This window comes from Stenella coeruleoalba, assembly GCF_951394435.1.
Source record: "Stenella coeruleoalba genome assembly, chromosome: 8".
Taxonomy (NCBI): domain Eukaryota; kingdom Metazoa; phylum Chordata; class Mammalia; order Artiodactyla; family Delphinidae; genus Stenella; species Stenella coeruleoalba.
In genome coordinates this window covers 13,752,536-13,777,473 of record NC_137154.1, presented here as the reverse complement: position 1 = coordinate 13,777,473, position 24,938 = coordinate 13,752,536, and the positions used below count along the sequence as shown (strand labels likewise).

Sequence of the window (24,938 nt, the reverse complement as noted above, 5' to 3'; positions counted from 1 at the left end):
GAAAGGTAAAAACAAACTGACAATTTAGACTGCAACCATCAAAGGCAGAAAGAGAAAGAAAGCAATGACAAGTATTAAGTAGGACATGAAAATAAACAGAAAAGGAAATGGGACTCTGTGGGCTTTAAGACAGCTTTGTATGGTTTCCATTTTATCTACATTTAATGTCCCAAAAATGCATGGTGAGTATTTTATGAAAGTCGGCTTTTCTATCTTGCTGTTACAGATATCTAGCTTGTATGTGTTAACCTGCAATTCAGTCAAACATATAGAAGCCTACAATGACCCTCAAAACTCACCACCAACATTAAAAAAGCACTGAACTAGATACTGCCAGATTAATTACTAAGAGGGGTCTGCGGGTGAGGGGGAAAGTACAAGTAAGGTTTTCCTTCTTTTGGGAGGCTCGGCTCTAAGCCCACGAAAAACTGGGCATATAGACAAAAAGCATTTTGTCAGCCTCAAATTCAAGCCATGGTGTTTGTGTTTGTACTGTAGTATGATGATTCCAAGTCAATGGCCATCTCCCAAATTTTGTCCCCTCCCCTCAACTCCACCCAATTTCACAACTGCTCCCAGTTCCTGCAGTGAGCTCAGAGAGAGATATGCAAATAACAAGTGAAAAGAGAATGCTAAAAATTAAAATGGAGCTTCTCCAGCAGCATGTTTCCCTTTCAGAACTTGTACAGCTAGGGATCTAGGGTTTTACTTCTACCATAATGAAGGGGATGTAGTAGGCACAGAGTGATCTGGTAGCTTCACTGAGTAGTGGGTGGTGTGTTTACAGTTTCATTAATATTTCAAAGCTCCAATTAGCAATTTACATTTATTGCTTGTTGTATATTAATTTCATGGAAATTAATATACAACAAGCAATGGAAATGGAAATGTTCAGATGGAACATGGAATGGAAATGGAAATGTTCAGTTACAGTGGTGAGTGGTCACTGCTTCAATTCGCTCATGCAGCTTCTTCTCGTAAGGCTGAAATTTTGATGAGTTAATTTACAAAGGGAGAGATTTCCTGGGTCTCTGTTACTTCTTTTCTCAGGCCATAGCAAAGTAATGCACTAATGACAAGGAGAGCTCATCCTTTTTGGACTCAATAATGATGTAAGCAAGTAGAGAAAAAGGTGAAGTTAAATACAGTTTAAGACAGTGGCAACCCACACACCACTAGAAATCTTTGTTCTGCTCCCTGCCTTGCCTTACCACAGTGGTTCTCAAGTTTCAGCATGCATCATAATCACCTGGAGGGCTTATTAAAACACAGAATGCTGGGGTGAGGCCTGAGAATTTGTATTTTTAGCAAGTTCCCAGGCGTCTGATGTTGCTGGTCTGGGACCACACTTGAAAACTGCTGTCTCACCAAACAGTCCTTGACCCCTGAGCTGGAGCTCCAGGAAACTGCCCTGCACTTAAAGGCAAAACAATTGTGGGGAATGATGATGGAGCAGTTAGCTGGGCAGCTGAGAATGGAAATAAAGTCTAGGAAAGAAAGGATTTTTCAAATCAAAACTGCTTAAGAGCTTCAGGGGGCAGCTCCAGGAGGAGCAAAAACGATGCAGAAGACAGCAGGAAGCCATGTTCCAGACTGTGCAATGTAATCTCCTCCTAATTATAAATGATTTCCAAGTTAAAATGCCCTAGCAGGGAATGGGAGGGGTAAGAAGTACTGATGCCTGGAGGAGCAGAGGGCTCTGCCTTTCTATCAGCTCCATAAATTATAAACAAACACCTTGTACAAAGATCGGTTTGTAGCCTGTTGCTGGCTGGCCAGATGAGGCCACGGGAGCGATGAGCAGTTGCAGTACTTTTACAAATACATTAGATATGGATTTGGAAAACCCAAAGGGGTTTAAATCAGCAGGAAAATTTCCTTTTCACTATCTCTGAGCCCTCAGAGTTCAGAATAGGACCTCCTGCACAGAGCTCCAATGACACTATATAAGCATTCCCAACGGCACCAATCACTACATCCTCTCTGGATGTGTGTGTGCCCCACACACTGCTCAGCCCCTGGGTTTCTTAAGGTCCGTTCCGTCAGGGCACCCTGGTGACTAATGCTATTCTCCCATAAGAGTTCACTCTTAAAAACCACAGTGAATCTAATGAGCTGTTTTTTTTCCCATGAGAGTGGTTTCAAAATTATCTATGTTATATGAGGCCTTATTCACAAATTTCTAAACGCTTTACAGATAGTAATTCATTAATCCTGTATCTCAACTAAGAGAAACAGGTGGTAACACTCTTTAGCCTAATTCTAGAAAAGAGTTAAATTCAATTCAGATAAGTCAGATGACCTCTTAACAACACAGTGGCTGCTGAACACGTGAGTAAAACTGAGGGCCAGTGGCTCCCAGGCATGAGCTGTGCCAAAGCCAAACACTTCCCTCCTCTGGGAAGTATGCAAGGTTCAGAAACAAATCCTACAGATTCCCAACTGAACTCTGCTGACAGCTGAATCTACCAGATTCAGAACTGTAACTAGACTTTATTCAGACCAACCAGGAAAAGCAGTTAGAGTTAATTACAGGAGCCTCAGGTGAAAATGACTGTCATTCTAGAGGGTAATACCATGGCAAGGAACACTGGCCACCATCAGACATATACACCCTAAACTCCTAGAATGCCAAGTATTTCCCAAGGCCAAAACTCTGAGAAAAATAGGGCACTTTTAAAAAGCAGAATTCTAACACCGCACAGGACTTAAATGAGGAAGAAAGGTGAGCCAAACTAAATGAGTCAATCTGGTTGCACATGATGCTTTTTGATCAGCTCAGGTTTTACAACAGCCATGATCAAAGGAAGTAAGAAGGAACACAGAAGGTGAATGACAGGAAGTTGTAGTCAGAACAAGTGGAGGCTTGTAAAAAGAATGTTAAGGACAACCAAAAAGACCGTCTCAGCTCTGCTAGCAGCATATCCAATGCCTGTATTCTTCTGAATATTTGGTTTTTCTATCAAAGAAAATTGTCTCCAACTGGGGAGAAACAACGTGCTTCAGAAGGATCAGAAGCCAATTACAGAAGAGGCAACAGGTTAAAAGAGAACTATCTTTTTTACATGAACATCACTTTACAGAGATGGAAAATACACCTCTCAGAGTACTGAAAACAGGGGCAGGGGTGACTTTAGAATTATAGCCATACTCTCAAAGAATCACGGTATAATTTCCAAGAAAAAGACATGATAAAAAGAGCTAACATTTACTGACCATTTACTACAGAAAGTGCCAGATGCCGTTCAGAGTGCCTGACATGTATCAATGTTAACTAATTTAATTCTCCTAACAATCCTATGAGGTTGGCACTATTATAACCCTCATTTTATAGACAAGGAAACTAAGGTGTAGAGAGATTAAGTAACCAAGGTCACACTGCTAGAAGGTGGCTGAGCAAAACTTGAACCTGGACATTGTAGCTGAAGAGTTCATTTGCTTAACCATCACAGGACAGTTCACAAAGAAAACGTTATCAAAGAACTACCTCTCCCTATGCTTGTGAAAAAAAGGGAAGAAAAAAGCATCAGGCTCAGACCTTTAAAGTATAAAAAGTACCAAGTAATTCCAATACTATTTAAGCTGTTCCAGACAAAAAGAAAAACTTTCAAATTATATTTGTAACACAAGCATAACACTGATACCAAAACTCATAGATTTTATGAAAAAGAACAGGATAGATCCATCTCACAAATTTCAAGGAAAAAACTCTTAAGTAAATTATTAGCAAGCTACATGGAAAGAATTTAATGTTAAAGCATATACCATGAACCAGGTGGGGTTTATTCAAGGGATGTAAGGTTGGGTTCAATATTACAGAATCTATCAACATAATGATTTCGGGGCTTCCCTGGTGGTGGTGGTGGTTAAGAACCCATCTGCCAAAAAAAAAAAAAAAAAAAAAAGAACCCGCCTGCCAATGCAGGGGACACGGGTTTAAGCCCTGGTCTGGGAAGATCCCACAAGTCATGGAGCAACTAAGCCCATGCACTGCTACTACTGAGCCTGCGCTCTAGAACCCGCGAGCCACAACTACTGGAGCCTGCATGCCTAGAGCCCGTGCTCCGCAACAAGAGAAGCCTCCACGATGAGAAGCCCGCGCACCACAACGAAGAGTAGACCCTGCTCATCACAACTAGAGAAAGCCCGCGCAGCAAGGAAGACCCAACGCAGCCAAAAATAGATAAATTAAAAACAATAATAATCAAGGGATGTTTATTGGTACTATTGGGATTTAAAAATTAATTTAAGGTCAATTAAGTCTCCAGATACTTGTTTAAAAAAAACCATAATGATCTCATTATTACGTCAAAGGAGAGAAAAAAACATGATCATCTTCAGAGATGCTGATAAGGTAGGACTAAATTTAACATCTATTCTTTTTTTTTGCGGGGGCGGTTGGGGGGGAGTCCTAACCACTGAACCGCCAGGGAATTCCGAGTATATTCTTGATTAAAAACTCACAATAAAATAAGAATAATGACTTCCTTAAAACAATAAACTAGTTCTGGTTCAACCCAAAAGTCAGCAATATGCTTACTGGGAAAAAGCTAGAAGTTTTTCTACTGAAATGATATGAGGATGCCTGCTATTATTTAACATTGTTCTGATGGTAGCAGCCAATGCACTTAGACAAGAGGAAGAAATCACAGGTGTACAACTTGGAACAGAGGAGGTAAAATTAATACTATTTACAGATAACATACTTAGAAAACCCATGAGATTTAACTGAATAACAACTATAATTAGTAAACAAATTCAGTAAAATAGAAATTTTTTTTAAAGCTTGTAACAATAAACTTTAAAAATGTATAAAATTACACGAAGAAAACTTTAAAACATTCCTAAGACCACAAGAGAGACCTGGAGAAACTGAAAAATCATACCATGTTCTTACATAAGAAGATACCATAACAATATTGAGTCTCCTTAAGTTACTTTATATGTTCAATACGATCGCATTAATTACACTAACAGAATTTTTTCAGGGGGGTGAAGGGAAGAAGCGAGGTAGTTTTAAAGTCCATACAGAAAACCAAAATGTTCAAGCAAGCAAGAAATTTTGGATTAAAAAAATAACAAGAGGAGACTAGTCCTACCAGATTCTAAAACAGAGCCTCAAACTTAAACCAATATGGTGCTGTTACATGAATAATCAAGACAGATCCCTGGGACAGAAGAGACAGAATAAATACATCCAAATACTCAACAGGAAATTAACAGGATGAAAGTGACATCCCAAATCAATGGGGACAAATAGATCATTTTATAAACTGGTTGCGACAAATGAGTAGCACGTGGGAGAAAAGTTGGATCATACTCTGCTTATTTAGCACTAGGTTAAACTTCTGATGAATCAAAGATTTAAAGGAAAAAACTAAAATATAAAAGTACTAACTGATCTTCTTGATGCTGCCACAAAATCTAGGAACCATAAAAGGAAAGTTGGATAATTCTGACTACTTAAAATAAGTTCTATGACAAAAATAACCTTCAGCAGAGTCAAAAGACAAATGACAACCAGGAAACTCCTATTATGAGTTAATTTTCTGATTTATAAAGAGCTCCTGTAGAACTGGTAAGGAAAAGATCAATAACACAATAAAAAAAAATAGGTAAAGCACAGAGACAAGCCAAGAAAAGGCAACACATGTGGCTAAATGTACGCAGAGCCACACAACCTGGTTTATAATATGAGAAATACAAATTTAAAATACCTACATACTATTTTTTGGCTACACCACGCGGCTTGCAGGATCCTAGTTTCCTGACCAGGGATTGAACCCTCGCCCCCAACAGTGGAAGTGCAGAGCCCTAACCACTGGATCGCCAGGGAAGTCCCACCTACATAGTATTTTTTACCATCAGATTTATAAATACCCCAAAATATGATAGCACATTCTACAAGCAAGAGTTTAGGGACACATGCACCCTCATGAACCACAAGCGAGTGTATAAATTGGTATCATCTCTACAGAGGGTGATTTAGCAGTATCTACCGAAATCACGAATCTACATATTCTTCCTCCCTACAATTCCATTTCTAGGAATTTATCCTATGTTATACTTGCACATGTGCAAAATGACAAACTGTGGCATGGTTTGTATAGCAAAAGACTGGAAACAACTTAAAAGTTCCTCAGCAGAGGGGCTCCCCTGGTGTTCCAGGGGTCAAGACTCTACACTCCCAACGCAGGTGGCCTGGGTTCAATCCCTGGTTAGGGAACTAGATCCCGCATGCTGCAACTAAAGATTCTGCATGCCACAACTAAGACCCGGAGCAGACAAAAAAAAAAAAAAAAAAAAAATTCCTCAGCAGAACACTGGTTAAAAAATAACTGGTTAAAAAATGGACAGTGGGGGGACTTTCTTGGTGGCAAAGTGGTTAAGAATCTGCCTGCCTGGTCCAGGAAGGTCTCACATGCCGCGGAGCAACTAAGCCCGTGTGCCACAACTACTGAGCCTCCGCTCTAGAGCCCGCGAGTTACAACTACTGAGCCTGTGTGCCACAACTACTGAAGCCCGCATGCCTAGAGCCTGTGCTCTGCAACAAGAGAAGCCACTGCAATGAGAAGCCCGCGCACCAAAACAAAGAGTAGTCCCCGCTTGCCACAACTAGAGAAAGCCCACGTGCAGCAACAAAGACCCAACACAGCCATAAATAAATAAATAAATATGTATGTGTGTGTGTGTGTGTGTGTGTGTGTGTATATATATATATAAAGGACAGTGGGATACTAGGCAGCCATTAAAAAAGAATTGAGTAAATGCTTTATGTACTGATACGGAAAGATCACCAAGACATAAAGTAAAGAAAGCAAGGTACAGAAAGAAAAGTATGTATAACATGCTACCATTTAGGTTAAGTAGAGGTGGAAAAACAAACATTTGCATGTACTTGTATATACATACGATATCGTTGAAGAGGTATGCAAGACACTGCTCATTGTGGTTGCCTATGGGGTGGAGTGGTGGGTAGCTGGGAGCAGGGTTGGGAAACTTTTCACTGTATATCCTTTTATATTTTAAAAATCTTTGGTAAATGTATTTCAGATTATAATAAAAGAAACGAAGCAAATAAAATAACGAAACAAAGTACCTAGGGAAAATTATGGCAAACACCTGGGCCAGAAATCTATAAACAAGCAAACAGTATTTAATAAGGGAAAAGGTAGATTGCATTTGATTTCTAGTAAACAATATATTATTGAACATGCGGCTTAAAAGCACTTAGAAAAAAATGATTGCTACTGAGGTTTCACTAAGATCAGGACATGAAAAAATTGACCTCATTTTTATGGTCTGATAAGGATACCAAGATTGGCATACTGGGAAATGCTATAGAAGGGGCTATCTTGATTACTTTAAGGTATCTGACCAACTCTTACAATACCCTATAGACAAGATAGAAAAATATGGGCTTCACATGCGAACAACCAAGCCTAGGTGCAAATTCGTGAACCAAAACTGACACAGAGCAAGCCCACAGGAACATACCACAATGCTTGGTGCAAAGTCCTGACTGATGCACTAGTTTTGCTAGCAATCCAAAGTTAAGACAGAGGGGGGACTTCCCTGGTGGCACAACTGGTTAAGAGTCTGCGCTCCCGGGACTCCCTGGTGGCGCAGTGGTTAAGAATCCACCTGCCAATGCAGGGGACATGGGTTCGAGCCCTGGTCCAGGAAGATCCCACATGCCACGGAGCAGCTAAGCCCGTGTGCCACAATTACTGAGCCTGTGCTCTAGAGCCTGCGAACCACAACTACTGAGCCTGCGCACCTAGAGCCCGTGCCTGGCAACAAGAGAAGCCACCACAATGAGAAGCCCACGCACCGCAACGAAGATTAACCCCTGTTCACCGCAACTCGAGAAAGCCCTCGCACAGCAACGAAGACCCAATGCAGCCAAAAATAAATAAATAAATGTATTTATTTTAAAAAAAAAAACAGTCTGCACTCCCAATGCAGGGGGCCTGGGTTCAATCCCTGGTCAGGGAACTAGATCCCATATGCGTGCCACAACTAAGAATTCTCATGCCTCAACTAAGGAGCCTGCCTGCCATAACTAAGACCTGGCACAACCAAGTAAGTAAATAAATAAATATTTTTTTAAAAACCAGAAAAACAAAGTAAGACAGAGGGACTTCCCTGGTGGTCCAGTGATTAAGAACCCACCTTCCAATGCAGGGGACTCAGGTTTGATCCCTGGTCGGGGAACTAAGATCTTACATGCCTCGGGGCAACTAAGCACTCCCGCCACAACAAAAGAGCCCTCATGCTGCAACTAAGACCCTATGCAGCCAAAAAAAAAAAAAAAAAGAATTAAAGTACTTAGTGTTAAAAAAAAAAAAGAGAGAGAAAGTATGTTTATCAAATTAGAAGATGATGTAAGGTTGGGAAAAAAAGGGCTGAATCAAAGTTCAAAAAAATGTTGAGGCAGGAACTAAGAAGAGCAATTGACACTATTAAGATAAAACTTAACAGAAACAAATACAAACCTTTGGTTTTTAAAACATTCGAACTGCACAAGTCGTACAGAACAGTAAAGTCTTGGTTTATTAATAGTTATCAAGTATTTTTTTAATAAATAAATACATTTATTTATTATTTATTTATGTTTGGCTTCATTGGGTCCTCGTTGCTGTGCACGGGCTTTCTCTAGTTGTGGTGAGCAGGAGCTACTTTTCATTCCGGTGAGCAGGCTTCTCATTGCGGTGGCTTCCCTTGTTGCAGCACACGGGCCCAGTAGTTGTGGCTCGCAGGCTCAAGAGTGCAGGCTCAGTAGCTGTAGCGCATGGGCTTAGTTGCTTCACGGCATGTGGGATCTTCCTGGACCAGAGATCGAACCCGTGTCTCCTGCATTGGCAGGCAGATTCTTAACCACTGTGCAACCAGGGAAGTCCCATCAAGGAATTTTAAGTAACTGCAAACTCAATAGTGGCTTCAGAAAAAGCTGTTGAAATCTTAAGCTGAACTAACACTGTCCAAACCATCATTGTACTCTGTTTTGGACAGCTCTCATCTGGAGTGTTCTACGTTGTTCTGCCACCTCAAAGCTTAAAGGGGAAATGAGCAGAACTGTCAAGGATTTGAAAAACAGATCCTAAAAGGAATCTCAGGAATTCTGGCCCAAAAAGAATGATTTAAAGGGAAATGGCAGTTTATCTTCAAATAGCTTGAGAACTGTCACTTAGAAGAGACGTCATTAAACTTACTCTATGGAGATTCAGAGGTAGAACTAGGACCAATGGGAGGAAGTGACAGCAAGGGAAATGGTGGCTGGGTATAAGAAAAAACATTTGAACAGGAATTTAGCAGCGATGGACTAGGGCCAACTCATCAGACAGTGTGACCTATCTGAAGTGTTCAAGCAGAGGCTGAATCACTACTTCCCAAGGATGTGTGAGAGTCCGTCATCAGATAGAAAGTGAAATGAGATGTCTAAAATGCTGTGATTGGGCTTCCCTGGTGGCGCAGTGGTTGAGAATCCGCCTGCTAATGCAGGGGACATAGGTTCAGGCCCTGGTCCGGGAAGATCCCACATGCCGTGGAGCAACCAAGCCCGTGCACCACAACTGCTGAGCCTGGGCTCTGGAGCACACGAGCCACAACTACTGAAGCCCGTGTGCCAAGACTGCTGAAGCCTGAGCGCCTGGAGCCTGTGCTCTGTGGCAGGGGAGGCCACCGCAGTGAGAAGCCCTCGCACTATGGCGAGGAGTGGCCCCCACTCGCTTCAACTGGAGAGGGCCCGCACACAGCAACGGAAGACCCAACACAGCCAATAAATAAATAAATTAATTAATTTTTTAAAAAATGATGTGGTTTCAATCGAACAACTGGGACATGGGATTGAGGACTCGTAGAAGCTGGGAAAATGGACTGACAGACAGACATGTTTGTAAATCACACATCAATCAGGCCACTCCCTTTGTTCTATTCAGATCTAGATTAATAAATGAGTTTATCATCACTGTAGTCTTTCCTCAAGGGTCTGGCTCTCAGTTCCTACACTCCCTTCTCCTTCTCTTCCTCTCAGTTCCACCCAAACTTCTAGGCTTGCGACAATGAACTACTAGTCGGTAAACTCCTGGGGCAGATATCTTCATTTTGGTGTCCACCTTAGCATTGTTCTGATCACTGTACCAAAGCATTGTTCACTGCTCAGGGTGGGTGCTCAATACACGTTTGTTGAATTGCTTAACGAGAGTCAGAGAAGAACTGCAGAAATGGCACACGGCAGTCAGCTGCTCAAGGAGGCGATGAAAAATCCAGTGCTATGTGGGTTTCTGAGCTCTGGCTCACCAGTAAGAGTCAGACCTTCCACCAGTATCCCCAGTTCTACCTTGGCTTACCATTACTGATTTCTGGGAGGTCAAACTTAGTGAAGTCCCACCACTGGAGCCGGTAGGTAGTATTGGCAATGTTACTGGCCACGGCAGACTGTCCATCACCAATCACTGCCCCTGGTTGGGGAGAAGACAAAGAGAGCACATTATAGTGTTTATCTATATGTTTCCATTGCAAACATGAGACAAAACTAGGATTAGTAGAAAAGGGAGAAAAGAATCACAACTAAGGCTGAAGAAAGCTGACAAGCCCTATCTGTCAAGTCTCTATCTCAGAGAAACCAGACATGTTTCTCAAGAACAATTCTACATGTAAATATAGTATAATACAATATAGTATAGTATAGTATAGTATAGTATAGTATAGTACAGTATAATATAAATCAGCCCCCCTTCCCATTATTACATAACATTTACTGAGTGCCAACAATGTGGCACGTACTGTATATATCCTATCTGGTAGGCTCACAATCTAAAGAGACAAATGGGTGTTCATAAAAATTCTGGGAAAGACACATGAAAAATGGTAGGACACCATTAACACAGAAAAGCATTCAGTCCCTGGATGTCTTTGTGGTAAGCAGCACCCTTTGGGAGAAAGCATCTCCTTTGTATATGACCTTCCTCCTAATAAAACATCTCAAGAGGAGGCTTCCCCCAGGGAAGAGGCAGCCAGCATTCAGCTGATAGGATAGAGAGAGACAGGAAAGAACAAATGAGGTAATATTTGTTAATCTCTTCTGGACCTCTGGCATGTAACACAATAGAAATTTATGAGCCTAGCTTTTCCCCCTCAGAATATTTTTATTAAGGCAGTATTTTATAACTCCTGCCCTGCCCCACCCCAGGAGAACTTCCTTGAATCCAGATTCACTTGTAACATCTCACAGTTTAACTTTCCCTGAGACATACACTTCTGTATGACATTTTTTTCCTTGGTAACCAATTAAATAAAAAAGGGATTTTTTTAAAACAGGGTGACACTTTAATTTGCAGTTGTATTTCATTTTACTTGAACATGTCATCTCTTCCTCCTCCTCCTTCCGAGGTGCATTTCATACACACCCACCCTTCTGATCAGACAGAGCCAAACCCTCTTGGGAGAATAGAACATTCTTATGTGCTACACAACCTAAATGGTACTCTCTGCTGCAAGTCAACTCTGACTTTGAGAAACTGAACTTGTTAGAGCTGACTAACCTTGGAACAATGGACAGTTCTATACCCAGATTCTTCAGTATCACCATTTTCCTCCTCTGCATTTCACTGCAAGAGGGTCTTGTCTTTTTTTTTTTTTCCCTCCTTTTAGAACGCTGCATTTATTGCTCTGCTACTCCTGGTGTTTCCCTGTTCTTTCCTCAGATGGTCAAGAGGTTGTTCAGAGAGAAAATGTCCTCCATATAAGCTATGAAATATGAGAAAAGTAGTCTTCTCACTCTTCCTCAGTTGCTTCAGGCCATTGCATGAGAAGACTCTTTTTTAACATTAGTTTACTGATAGAGTCTTTGTCCCTGTTTCAATTTGTTAAGAAAGGCACAAACAATTCATTCCCAAGATGATGATACTTCTAGATTAAAATATCGTCAACATGGGCAGGACTGCCCCCATGGGGGTGAAAACTATTCATGGTGGGGGAAAAATCTTAGAGAGTACAATCCCCAGTCCCTGCCAAAGTACTGCAGTATATGAACAGATACACAGCATTATCTGTGATATTAAAATTTCATGGGAGGGGGGTGATTAGGGAAAAAGATGTCTAAAAAGGCTCCTTAGGAAGGTAATGATAAAATAAAGGTTGAGAAATACTGTTTTAGATAAACCAATACCATCCAAACAATACATTCTTTATAATCTTGCAGGTTCAAAGACATTGTTCAAAATGGTCATGATCTCTCTGAAGGCCTAAGAAAGACAGCATTTGAGGGTTCTGTCAATGACCCACTGACCTCAAATCCCTATTGAGGGGGCTTCCCTGGTGGCGCAGTCGTTAAGAATCCGCCTGCCATTGCAGGGAACACGGGTTCAAGCCCTGGCCTGGGAAGATCCCACATGTCGTGGAGCAACTAAGCCCGTGCACCACAACTGCTGAGCCTGTGCTCTAGAGCCCGTGAGCCACAACTACTGAGCCCACGTGCCACAACTACTGAAGCCCACGCACCTAGAGCCCGTGCTCCACAACAAGAGAAGCCACCACAATGACAAGCCCACACACCGCAACAAAGAGTAGCCGCCGCTTGCCGCGACTAGAGAAAACCTGTGCACAGCAACGAAGACCCAACGCAGAAAAAAAAAAAAAAATCCCTATTGAGGGCCCTGTGGCATATCGCTTAAATGAGGTAAATATATGCCTTTGCTTAAACTTTACAGAAAATTCTGTAATAATGATATCTAACTTGGGAAATTTTGCTGAACCTCTGGGTCATGAGGAGGGTAAGCTACCTATAGGACTTTCTTTTTGTAAATAAATAAATAAATTTATTTATTTATCCATCTATCCATCTATCTATCTATTTATTGCTGTGTTGGGTCTTGGTTGCTGCGCGAGGGCTTTCTATAGTTGCAGCGAGCGGGGGCTACTCTTCGCTGCGGTGTGTGGGCTTCTCATTGTGGTGGCTTCTCTTGTTGCAGAGGATGGGCTCTAGGTGCATGGACTTCAGTAGTTGCAGCACGCGGGCTCAGCAGTTGTGGCTCGCGGGCTGAAGAGCACAGGCTCAAGCAGTTGTGGCACACAGGCTTAGTTGCTCCGCAGCATGTGGGATCTTCCTGGACCAGGGATCGAACCCATGTCCCCTGTATTGGCAAGTGGATTCTTAACCACTGCGCCACCAGGGAAGTTCCCCTATAGGGCTTCCTTAATAGGAACTTTCTTGAGTTTTCTAGGCCTCCTTGATAATGAAAATAACTTTTTAAATTCCAAGGTCCACTACTCAGGAAAGAATTATTCAGTTTTATTTGGACCCAGGCTCAATTCCATTGAGTTTATGAATTGTTCCTCTGGCTTGCTTATCTTTATCTAGATGGTTGGTATCAGCCTCTGACCACCAGTCTCTCTCAAATGATTTTAGTTCCTTATAATTTCCTCCAACTTTTAACAGAAAAGCATATAACCCAAAATGGAAGAAGGCAAGTTGATTTTCTTAGTATATGATGAAAGAAATGCTAGTTCCTAAGACAGGATACGAAAAAAATTGAAAAAACAAACCCCATATCGTAGGAGCTTAAAATCTGGGGGAGAGGACGAGAGCTACAAACAGGAAAACAGTTAAGGAAAATACCAGATGCTTTAAGAGCGCTGTGGATATATCTGCAACTGGAACAGAAATGACTGAGGCTCCAACTCACAGCTCCAGAAGCACCCTGTATATCCATGCCTCAGGAAACGTCTTCTGGAAAACAGCTGTGCAATAAAATAATCATGTATGGTTGAACTGTGTGGAAGAGACTAGGGAGGTATTCTCTGCCAGTGGTGCCAGAGTGTTAAGGAGGAATGGGGCCTGGCAGCAGGGAGAGTTGATTTTCAGCGCTGCGTAAACATAGATTAGGGAGCTAAAGATGCCAGCAACAGATTATTGTCACCAGGTTCTCTTCTGTAAGAGCTGCAGGCCAACTGAGCCTGTCTCTCAAGAAACATCAGGAAGAAAAAGTAGCTCCCTATTAAAAAAAAAGCCCAACCATTTAACAGGCCTCTGGCTACTAAGCTCAAGGTACAGGAAATGTGCCAGAATGAATTAATGGACTGACCCACAAAGTATTTACATAGGAGGCACTTAGCCTTGGAAACCAAATCCTGACAGAATGCTGAGGGATTTCTGAGGGATCAAGGTTTTCTCAGTAATAACAGAATGGAACAAGCTAGACTCAGGGTTTCTCAACCTCCACTATTGATATTTTGGGTCAGATAATTCTTTGTTTAGGGGGTAGGGTGGGTCTTGTGCACTGCAGGATGTTTAGCAGTACCCCTGGCCTCTTCCCACTAGATGCCAGTAGTCACCCAGTTGTGACCACCAAAAATGTATCCAGACATTGTCAAATGTTCCCTGGGGATCAAAATCATTCCTGGTTGGGAAACTCCAAGTTAGATAAATACAGCCTACATTTTACTCCAAGATAGGTGCTCTTAGGAAGCACTACTACTGGAATGCTTGCTGCTAAAGGCACCAAAACTGTTGGAGATACTGATTTTGGAGAGAAACCAATAAAAGGCACAGCATTATACAAATATTCCTTTAGCAAACTTCCAGTTTTCCATTTCTGCCATGGATTAGAGTTTGGCTTGAACTGGGATCTCATGTGTCTGTTTTTAACATTGTTTCTGAGAATACGGGCTTCAGAATCAGCTGGACCCGATTTTGACTCTTCCTGCTAGTACCTATATTAGTATCACTTTGTGTAAATCAATCTCTCTGAACCTCAGTTTCCTTATCTGTAAAAAGATAATAAAAATCCTTTCAACTTATAGGGCTATTTGGAAAACTTACTGAAATAATAATTGTAAAGTGATGGCAAATAGTGTGTGTCTAATAAATGACCACCATTAAAATTATTTAATCATTTACTCCAATCTCTGTATGCTTCTCCTCTATAGGTATAGCTCTGGAGTCAACAGCTCATAGACAGAGGTTCTTTTGTAAGAGACTGGCCCAAATAATGTGCCAGGACCAAGGAAGAGAAGCACTTCATTTCAGAATTAAGAGCAAATGCATAGGACCCAGACTCCTTAGTAATGTTCTCCTTGAAAAAAAGCTTAGGCCAAGATAGACCACATTCTGGTCCACAAAACACACTGTAACAAATTTAAAAGAACTGAAATCATACAAAGTATGCTGTCAGAACACAAGGAAATTAAACTAGAAATCAGAAAGATAACTTGAAAAATCTCTAAATACTTGGAGATTAAGCAACACACTTTAAGTAACACATGGCTCAAAGAAGACATTGCAAGAGAAATTTTAAAATATTTTTTTCTTTCTTTCTTTTATTTTTTTGCGGTACGCGGGCCCCTCACTGTTGTGGCCTCTCCCGTTGTGGAGCACAGGCTCCGGACGCGCAGGCTCAGCGGCCATGGCTCACGGGCCCAGCCGCTCCGCGGCATGTGGGATCCTCCCATACCAGGGCACGAACCCGTGTTCCCTGAATCAGCAGGCGGACTCCCAACAACTGCGCCACTAGGGAAGCCCTAAAATATTTTTAACTAAATGAAAATACAACTAATTAAAATTTGTGGGATGTAGTGAAAGCAGCGTTTAGAGGGAATGTTACTGCTTTGAATGCACATACTAGAAAAGAAGAAAGATCTAAAATCAATAATTTAAACTTCCACTTTAGGAAACAAAAAGAAGAGCAAATTAAATCCAAAGTAAGCAGAAGAAAAGAAATAATCAAAATTAGAGCAGAAATCAGTGAGACTGAAAACAGGAAATCAACAGAGGAAAAAAAATCAATGAAATCAAAAGCTGGTTCTTTGAAAGGACCAATAAAATCAATAAACCTTTAGCCAGGCTAACAAAGAAAAAAAGAGGGAAGATACAAATTATTAATACCAGAAATGAAAGACAAGCTATCACTACTGATCCCATGGACACTAAAAGGATAGTAAAGGACTATTATGAACAACTCAAGGCCCACAAGTTTGATAAGCTAGGTGAAATGGACCAATTCCTTGAAAGACACAGACTACCAAAATTGACACAAGAAGAAACAGATGATCTGAATAGGCCTATATCTATTACACTGAATCAATCATTAAAAACCTCTTAAGACAGAAAGTGCCAGGCCCAGGTGGGTTCATTGGTAAATTCTACCAAACACCTAAGGAAGAAATTACACCAAATCTCCATAATCTCTTCAAGAAAACAGAAGTGGGACTGCTTCTGAGGCCAGCACTACCCTGATACCAAAACTGGACAAAAACATTGAAGAAAGGAGAACTACAGTCTAATATCTTTTATGAACACAGAAGTAAAAATGCTCAACAAAATGTTGGCAAATTGAATATAATAATGTATAAAAAAAAAAGTTACACACTATGACCAAATGGGGATTTATTCCAGTAGGCAAGGCTGGTTAAACATTTCAAAATCAGTTAATAATATGATACATCACATCAACAGGATAAAGAAGAAAACTCATATGATCATATCAATAGATACAGAAAAGGCACCTGACAAACTCTAAAACCTATTTTTGATAAAAACTATCATCAAACTGGGAAGAGTGGGGAACTTCTCAAGTTGATAAACAATGTCTACAAAAAACCCATAGCTACATTTAAAGGTGAGAAATGACAGTTGACCCTAGAAAAACATATGCGTTTGAACGATGTGGGTCCATTAACATGCAGATTTTTTCAATAAATACATATACAGTACTACATGATCTGCAGTTGGCTGAATCCAGGGTGTGGAACAGTAGATATGGAGGGCTGACTGTAAAGTTATACATGGATTTTCAACTGTGCGGGGGTCAGAGTCCCTTTCTCCCCACATTGTTCAAGGGTTAACTGTATATGCTTTCCCCCTAAGACTGGGAACAAGCAAGGATGTCTCCTCTCACCACTCCTCTTCAACACTGTACTGGAAGCCTACTTAATGCAATAAGACAAGAAAAGTAAGAGGTATACAGATTGGAGAAGAAGAGATAAAACTTTCTTTGTTCACAGATAACATAATTGTTTATGTAGAAAATCCCAAAGAATAAAACAACAAACAAGCAAAAAACAAAACCTCCTGGAACTATTAAGTGATTATATTAAGTTGCAAGATAGAAGTCAACTGCTTTCCTATATGCCAGCAATGAATAAATGAATAAATGGAATTGGAATTTGAAGTTAAAAATACAATATCATTTATATTAGCACCCAAAAAAATGAAAACCTTAAGTATAAATCTAACAAAACATGTACAAGATCTATCTGATGAAACAAATCACACAAGATCTGAAAAAATATTGGAGAGATACTCCATGTTCATGGATAGGAATATTTAGCACTGTTAAGATGTCAATTCTTCCTAACTGGATCTATAGATTCAATGCAATCCCAGTCAAAATCCTAGAACATTACTTTGTGAATATCAAAAAAAAGCTGATTCTAAAGTTTATCTGGAAAGGCAAAAGATCCAGAATAGCCAACGCAATATGCAAAGAAAGAACAAATTTGGAGGACACTATCTGACGTCAAGACTTACTATAAAGCTACAGTCATCAAGATAGTGTGGCATTGGTGAAAGAATATGTCTATTCTAGATCTATGTCTAGACCTATTCTTGATCTATGTCTAGACCAATGGAACAGAAAAAAGAGATCAGAAATAAACCCACACAAATATAGTAAACTGATCTTTGACAAAGGAGCAAAGGCAATTCAATAGAGAACTGAATCTCTTCAAAAACAGTACTGAAACAACTGGATATCCATATACAAAACTATAAAATAAACCTAGACACAAACCTTACACTTTTCAAAAAATTAACTCAAATTGGATAGACCTAGACGTAAAACACAAAACTCTAACTCCTAGGAGATAATATAAGAGATAATCTAGGTGACCTTGGGCTTGGCAAAGACTTTTAAGATACAACACCAGAAGTACAATCCATGAAAAGAAAAAATTGACAAATTTTACTTCATTAAAATTAAAAACTTTTGCTCTGTGAAAGACACTGTTAAAGAGAATGAAGAGACAACAGTCTGGCAGAAAATCTTTGCAAAACACTTAACTGATAAAGGACTGGTATCCAAAATATACAAAGAACTCTTAAAACTCAACAATAACAAAAAACCCAATTAAAAAATGGGCAAAGGATCTAAACAGACACCTCACCAAAGAAGATATACAGAAGGCACATAAGCATATGAAAAGATGCTCAACATCATTCCTCATCAGGGAACTGCAAATTAAAACAACAAAGAGAAACCACTACACGATTGTCAGAATCGCTGAAATCCAAAACACTGATAACACCAAATGCGGAACAGGATGTGAAACAACAGGAACTCCCATTCCTTGCTGGTGGGAATGCAAAATGGTACAGCCACTTTGGAAGACAGTTTGGCAGTTTCTTGCAAAACTAAACATACTCTTACCATATGATCCAGCAATCATGCTCCTTGGTATTTACACAAATGAGTTGAAAGCGTTATGTCCACACAAAACCTACACAGAGATGTTTATAGCAACTTTATTTGTAACTGCCAAACCTTAAAAGCAACCAAGATGTCCTTTAATAGGAGAATGGATAAATAAACTGTGGTACATCCATACAATGGAATATTATTCAGTTCTAAAAAGAAATGAGCTATCAAGCCATGAAAAAGCATGGAAGAAATTTAAGTATATATTATTAAGTGAAAGAAGCAAAAAGCTATATATTGTATGATTCTAAACTATATGTCATTCTGGAAAAGCCAAAACTGTGGACACAGTAAAGATCAGTGGTTGCCAGGAGTTTGGGGGGGAGAGAGGAATGTACAGGTAGAGCACAAGGAGACTTTTTTTGTCGCAGTGAAACTATTTTGTACGGTACTATAATGGTGGATCATGTCACCATATTTTTGGCAAAACCCACAGAATTTACAACACTAACAGTGAACCCTAATGTAAACTATGGACTTTGGGTGATAATGATGTTTCAAGGTTGGTTCATGGATTATAACAAATGTATCACTCTGGGGCAGGATGCTGATGGTGGGGGAGGAGGCTATGGGTGTGTGGGGAGGGAGGAAGGTATATGGGAGCTGTCTGTACTTTCAACTTAATTTTTCTGTAAACCTAAGACTGCTCTAAAAAAAAGTCTATTAATTTAAAAAGAGAGAGAGAGAGAGAGCCCAAGACTCTCATTCATGTTCTAGGAAACGGTGGAAAGAGCGGCTGTCCATAAGCATACTGTTAGTCATAGCAGTTCACTTTCTACCTCACAACCACAGAGCTCTTCTTCTGGAGCCTCAGAGCAAAAGAGTAAATGAAGATTATTCTGACAAAAGACAAAATGAAAGGGAAAAGAAACTTGAATCCAGTGATCCTGGCCAACCATCAGAAAACAACCATGGAGGGCTTCCCTGGTGGCACAGCAGTTAAGAATCCGCCTACCAATACAGGACACGGGTTCGAGCCCTGGGCCAGGAAGATCCCACATGCCGCAGAGCAACTAAACCCGTGCACAACTACTGAGCCTGTGTTCTAGAGCCCGCGAGCCACAACTACTGAGCGCGTGGGCCACAACTACTGAAGCCTGCGTGCCTAGAGCCCGTGCTCCGCAACAAAGAGAAGCCAGCGCGATGAGAAGCCCACGCACCACAACAAAGAGTAGCCTCCACTCATTGCAACTAGAGAAAGTCCGCGCATAGCAATGAAGACCCAATGCAGCCAAAAATAAATAAATAAATTTATATTAAAAACAAAAAACAAAAAACCTTCTCTTCTTTAAAAAAAAAAAAAAGAAAAGAAAACAACCATGGCAAAAACCAAACTGCTAAGTCTCATTCTCTGAGTCCTGTGTTCAACTTGCAGGCTGGAAGCGTTGGGAATATGTCCAGGGATAAAATTTTAATAGTCATGACAGTCACATGGTAGGTGAGCTCTACCAAGTCTGCATACATCTTTCTACCTCTGCTTCTCTCAGACTCTTCTCTCCTGTTCCTTGGAAAGGAGAATCAGGGACCCTTTTTTCCAAAACAGCTTTTTAGGCTCTCTCCAAGATCTGTTCTAGGAGCAGGGATATGAAGAGTATGATTCAACAGTACAGCGAAAATATGCAACAATAGGAATCATTAGCAAATCTATCAGAAAAGCTAATTCGGGAGGTTAAAGAAGGGCAAGTTACAAAGAAGGAAGCGATTAAATTATATCTCAGTCCTATAAAATTGCTGCATTTGAGGCGGCCTAATTCAGAACAGCCGTCTGACTGTGCTGCTGCTGGGAAGGCAGAATAAGAATGGGGCTGGGGGCGAAAACACGCATCAGCCGAGAAACACAGTTACTCTTCTGCTTGGTTGTGATATGAAGCCAAGAACCAGCTTGCTAATTGGTCAGCAGAACTGAAACTGGAAACCCCAGGGCAGATCCAACTGAAGAACTAAGCAACTTTTCAAAATTCTTCTTAGAGAGCCAGCCACAAAAGACCACATATTGTATGATTCCATTTACATGAAATGTCTAGAATAGGCAAAGCAACAGTCAAAAAGTAGATCAGAAATTGCCTAGGGCTGGAGTGGGCAGGGGAAGTGGAGGGGGGAGGGGGAAGTGACTGCTAATGGGCATGGGGTTTTTTACAAGGTGATAAAAATGTTCTGAAATACATAGATAGTGGCAATGATTGCACAACTCTGTGAATATACTAAACACCACTGAATTGTACACTTAAAATAGGTGAACTATACAGTATGTGAACTACATCTCAATAATGCTATTATTAAAAAACAGTATTCAATATAACTTTTGTTCAATTTATGAAGTAAAATATGGCAATTCCACTTTTGGTAGCCCTTCATACTTCTTTAATAATTTAAGAGTATTGGTGAGCATCTTTTTGTTCCATATTTGTTTACTGGCTCATTTTATTTCTTTTACTGTGCACTGCTTACCCGCACCTTTTGTGTATTTTTAAGTTTTTTTGTTTTTTTTATAGATTGTCTGAGTTCTTTGTAAATAATAAATTGGTTTCTGTCCATGAAAAATAATTCTTAGAGCAATACAACACAGGATTATTTGGACATAAAAAGCATTCTTCATAAGTATATATTGAATGGCATCCTAGGAAGAATACTTATTCCTCTTTCCAGAAAGCTTTATTTAAATGCAGTCTTTAGGAACTTCCCTGGTGGATCAGTGGTTAAGAATCTGCCTGCCAATGCAGGGGACACGGGTTTGAGCCCTGGTCCAGGAAGATCCCACATGCCGCGGAGCAACTAAGCCTGTGCACCACAACTATTGAGCCCACGCACCTAGAGCCTCTGCTCTGCAACAAGAGAAGCCACCACAATGAGAAGCCTGTGCACCGCAACGAAGAGTAGCCCCCGCTCGCCACAACCAGAGAAAGCCCACACAGCAATGAAGACCCAATGCAGCCAAAAATAAATAAATAAATATTTTTAAAAAAAAATGCAGTCTTTAAATCTGTTCCATGAAGGAGTATATAACTAAGCATGTTGTAACTCTCACTTTATCACCTTATCACCAATTTAAAAAGTCTCATCCAAGATCATAGTCAACTATTCTATAGCCTGGGGACCTGGAAAGAGTTCCTGGTGGCAAATAACAAGACTTCCTCCAAGGGTAGATGTTTCTCTTAGTTCTCATTTATGGTTTTGACATTGAGGAAAATGACCAAACTATATGTAGTTTGTTTAAAAATAACAGCTTTATTATGATATAATTCACATATCATATAATTTACCTAATTAAAGCATATAATTTAAGGGGTTTTAGTATATTTCACAATTGTGCAACCATTATCAAAATCAAATTTACAACAACCGTCACTACTACCTAATTTCAGGATATTTTCATCATTCCCTAGCTTCCAAAATACCTTACCCATTAGCAGCTACTCCCCTCCCCTCTGCCCCACTCCCTCCCTTGCCCTAAGCAAGGGAAGAGATTAGTGAATCTATTTTCTGTCTGTATAATTTTGCCTCTCTTGGACATTTCATGTGAATGGAATCATACAATAAGTGGCTGTTTGTGTCTGGCTTCTTTCATTTAGCATAATTTTTTCAAAGTTCATACATGTTTTAGCATTTATCAGTACTTCATTCCTTTTTATGGTCGAATAATGTTCCACTGTATGTTTTTATAACTGAACCACAGGTTCACATGAGATTAAGATAATAGTTTTTATTTATAGAAAACACACTGCATGGAACCTAGCAATCATAAAAGTGTTGAGGGAAACAGATTTATGTCCTTCCAAAGGAAGGAAAAAGTAGGCTTTCAAAGATCAATTCTGGGGTCTTCCCTGGTGGCGCAGTGGTTAAGAATCCGCCAATGCAGGAGACACGGGTTTGAGCCCTGGTCCTGGAAGATTCCACATGCCGCGGAGCAACTAAGCCCGTGTGCCACAACTACTGAGCCTGTGCTCTAGAGCCCGTGAGCCACAACTACTGAGCCCACATGCCACAACTACTGAAGCCCACACGAAGCCACCGCAATGAGAAGCCTGCCCGCTGCAACAAAGAGCAGTCCCTGCTCACCGCAACTAGAAGAAAGCCCACGCGAAGCAATGAAAACTCAACGCAGCCAAAAATAAATTAAAACAAAACAAAACAAAACAATTCTGAATATATCACCTATAGCTGAAGCGAGTCTTTGCTTTTTTCTGAGGCTAAAATAAAAGATAAGAGGAGTATTAGGGGACATCATTTTCTGTAAAAACACCAAAATAAAACCCCACTACTCTGTTCTCTGTATCCACATGTTTGGTTTGGTTTGGTTTGGTTTGTTCACTTATTTTTGTTTTATTTTTTATATTCCACACATGAGACTTATATAATGTTATAAACCAATGTTACCTCAATAAAAAATAAATTAAAACAAAAAAAGACCCCCCAAAATATCATATGGGTGACTATAATTATGACATAGGAAATATTCTCAGTAAGGTATGTGGTCTATCAGACTTAGGCTGTTTAATAACTGCTCTAACTGGTCAATGAAACTGATGTTGAGATCAACCATTATATGGTAAAGATCCGAAATATATATACATATATATACACACACACACACACATATAAAATTTTCCCCTCCCTCAGCTTCACTGTGCAGCTTGCAGGAACCTGCGCCCTCGGCAGTGAAAGTGTGGAGCCCTAACCATTGGACCACCAGAGAATTCCCAGGTCCGAAACATATTTAACATAAATTAAAGGGTAAGTATTTTGTAGATACAGATGTCATTGACTATATGTGTCTCTTTTTTTGGGGGGGCCGCACCCTGCAGCTTGTGGGGTTTTTAGCTCCCCAACCAGGGATCGAATCTGGGCCCTAGGCAGTGAGAGCACGGAGTCCTAACCACTGAACCGCCAGAGAATTCCCGACTATACGTGCTCTTAGCAGGAATTGGGTCCCTAAACCAACATAATTTTATTGTCCAGTAAACTCCTAAAGGCTCTAAAGCTCCTGCTCATAAAAACAAGGGTAGCATTAGTCCACATACAAATCATGAACTTTAGGAGCAGACCCAAGAAAGAATTGTTGAGGTCAAAGGCATTAGATGAGGCCAACAAAATAATAAATTATATAGCCTGTGAACTCAACAAGGATATTAGTAAGGCCTGGAATACAGATACTGTGCAAGGAAGGGGAAAGAAACAGCTATGAAAGATTTCTACGCATCACAGTGTCGTCGAAATTTTTCTCAAAACAACAATTCAAACCAGGATTATGTGGCCATAGCAGAGTAAGCTTTGTAACAGGCCAAGAGGAGGAAGAGAAATTAACCTGATGGTCATTAGGGCCAGAGCAGTGGATAGAGCCTTCCTATATGGAGTAAGTAGTACACAGAATCTGATATTAGCTTTTCTAAAAATTGTGGCAAAAAGCACATAACATAAAATTTACCATCTAAGCCATTTTTAAGTGTACAGTTAGTTACAGTTACAGTTCAGTAGTGTTAAGTATATTCACATTGTTGTGAAACAGAACTTTTTCATCTTACACTTACAAACCTGAAACTCTATACCCGTTAAACAACTTCCCTTTTCACTCTCCCCTCAGACCACAATTCTTTCTGTTTCTATCAATCTGACTACTTTAGATACCTCATATAAGTGGAAACACGTATGTAGTATTGGCATTCGTTTTTAATGTGTCTTAAAAGAGAGAATGCACAGTGCTTCCCTGGTGGTGCAGTGGTTAAGAATCTGCCTGCCAATGCAGGGGAGATGGGTTCGAGCCCTGGTCCGGGAAGATCCCACATGCCGCAGAGCAACTAAGCTCGTGTGCCACACTACTGAGCCTGAGCTCTAGAGCCTGCGTGCCACAATTACTGAAGCTCATATGCCACAACTACTGAAGCCCGTGCACCTAGAGCCCGTGCTCCGCAACGAGAAACCACCGCAATGAGAAGCCCGCGCACCGCAACGAAGAGTAGCCCCCACTCGCTGCAACTAGAGAAAGTCCGCACGCAGCAACGAAGACCCAACGCAGCCAGAAAAAAAAAAAAAAAGTAAAATAAAATAAATAAATTTATATAAAAAAAAGAATGCACAACTAGATAGCGCACACATAAAGTCATTCACAGACATGGTGTGAAATCAGTCATATTCAAACCTACAGGTGGTCCTTAGGTCTGATGGGAGAATGTAACTTCTAGGCCTGGCATGGCCATTTCCCCTTAAAAAGCCATTCCAAAAAAAAAAAAAAAGTCATTCAAAGAGGTCAAACAGAGCACAGGGCTCATGCCAATAGTCCTAGAAAGCTCCAGAAAGTCCAAAGGTGGTGGGGCTGCCACAAGACTACTTTGCTTCCCAGTTCAGAGATCGTCAATGATTAAATCACGGTGCCTTGTTGGTACCAGTGTCAGCAGGAGTTCAGCAAAGCATCACCAGCCTAAAGCAAAGGAGTAAGCTGCTCTTCACTGGGTCCTCACTCCTTCCTTC

At 40.5% G+C, this 24,938-nt stretch overlaps 1 protein-coding gene across 9 annotated transcripts in view; it reads right to left on the bottom strand.

Moving 5' to 3' along the window:
• AMBRA1 (autophagy and beclin 1 regulator 1) overlaps positions 1 to 24,938 on the bottom strand; it is a 175,907-nt gene that overhangs the window by 34,222 nt on the left and 116,747 nt on the right. For all 9 annotated transcript variants that reach the window (XM_079928471.1, XM_079928478.1, XM_079928479.1 and 6 more), the window contains one exon: positions 10,353 to 10,463. In XM_079928471.1, coding sequence (XP_079784597.1) covers positions 10,353 to 10,463 — 111 coding nt within the window. The remainder of the gene's footprint in view (positions 1 to 10,352; positions 10,464 to 24,938) is intronic.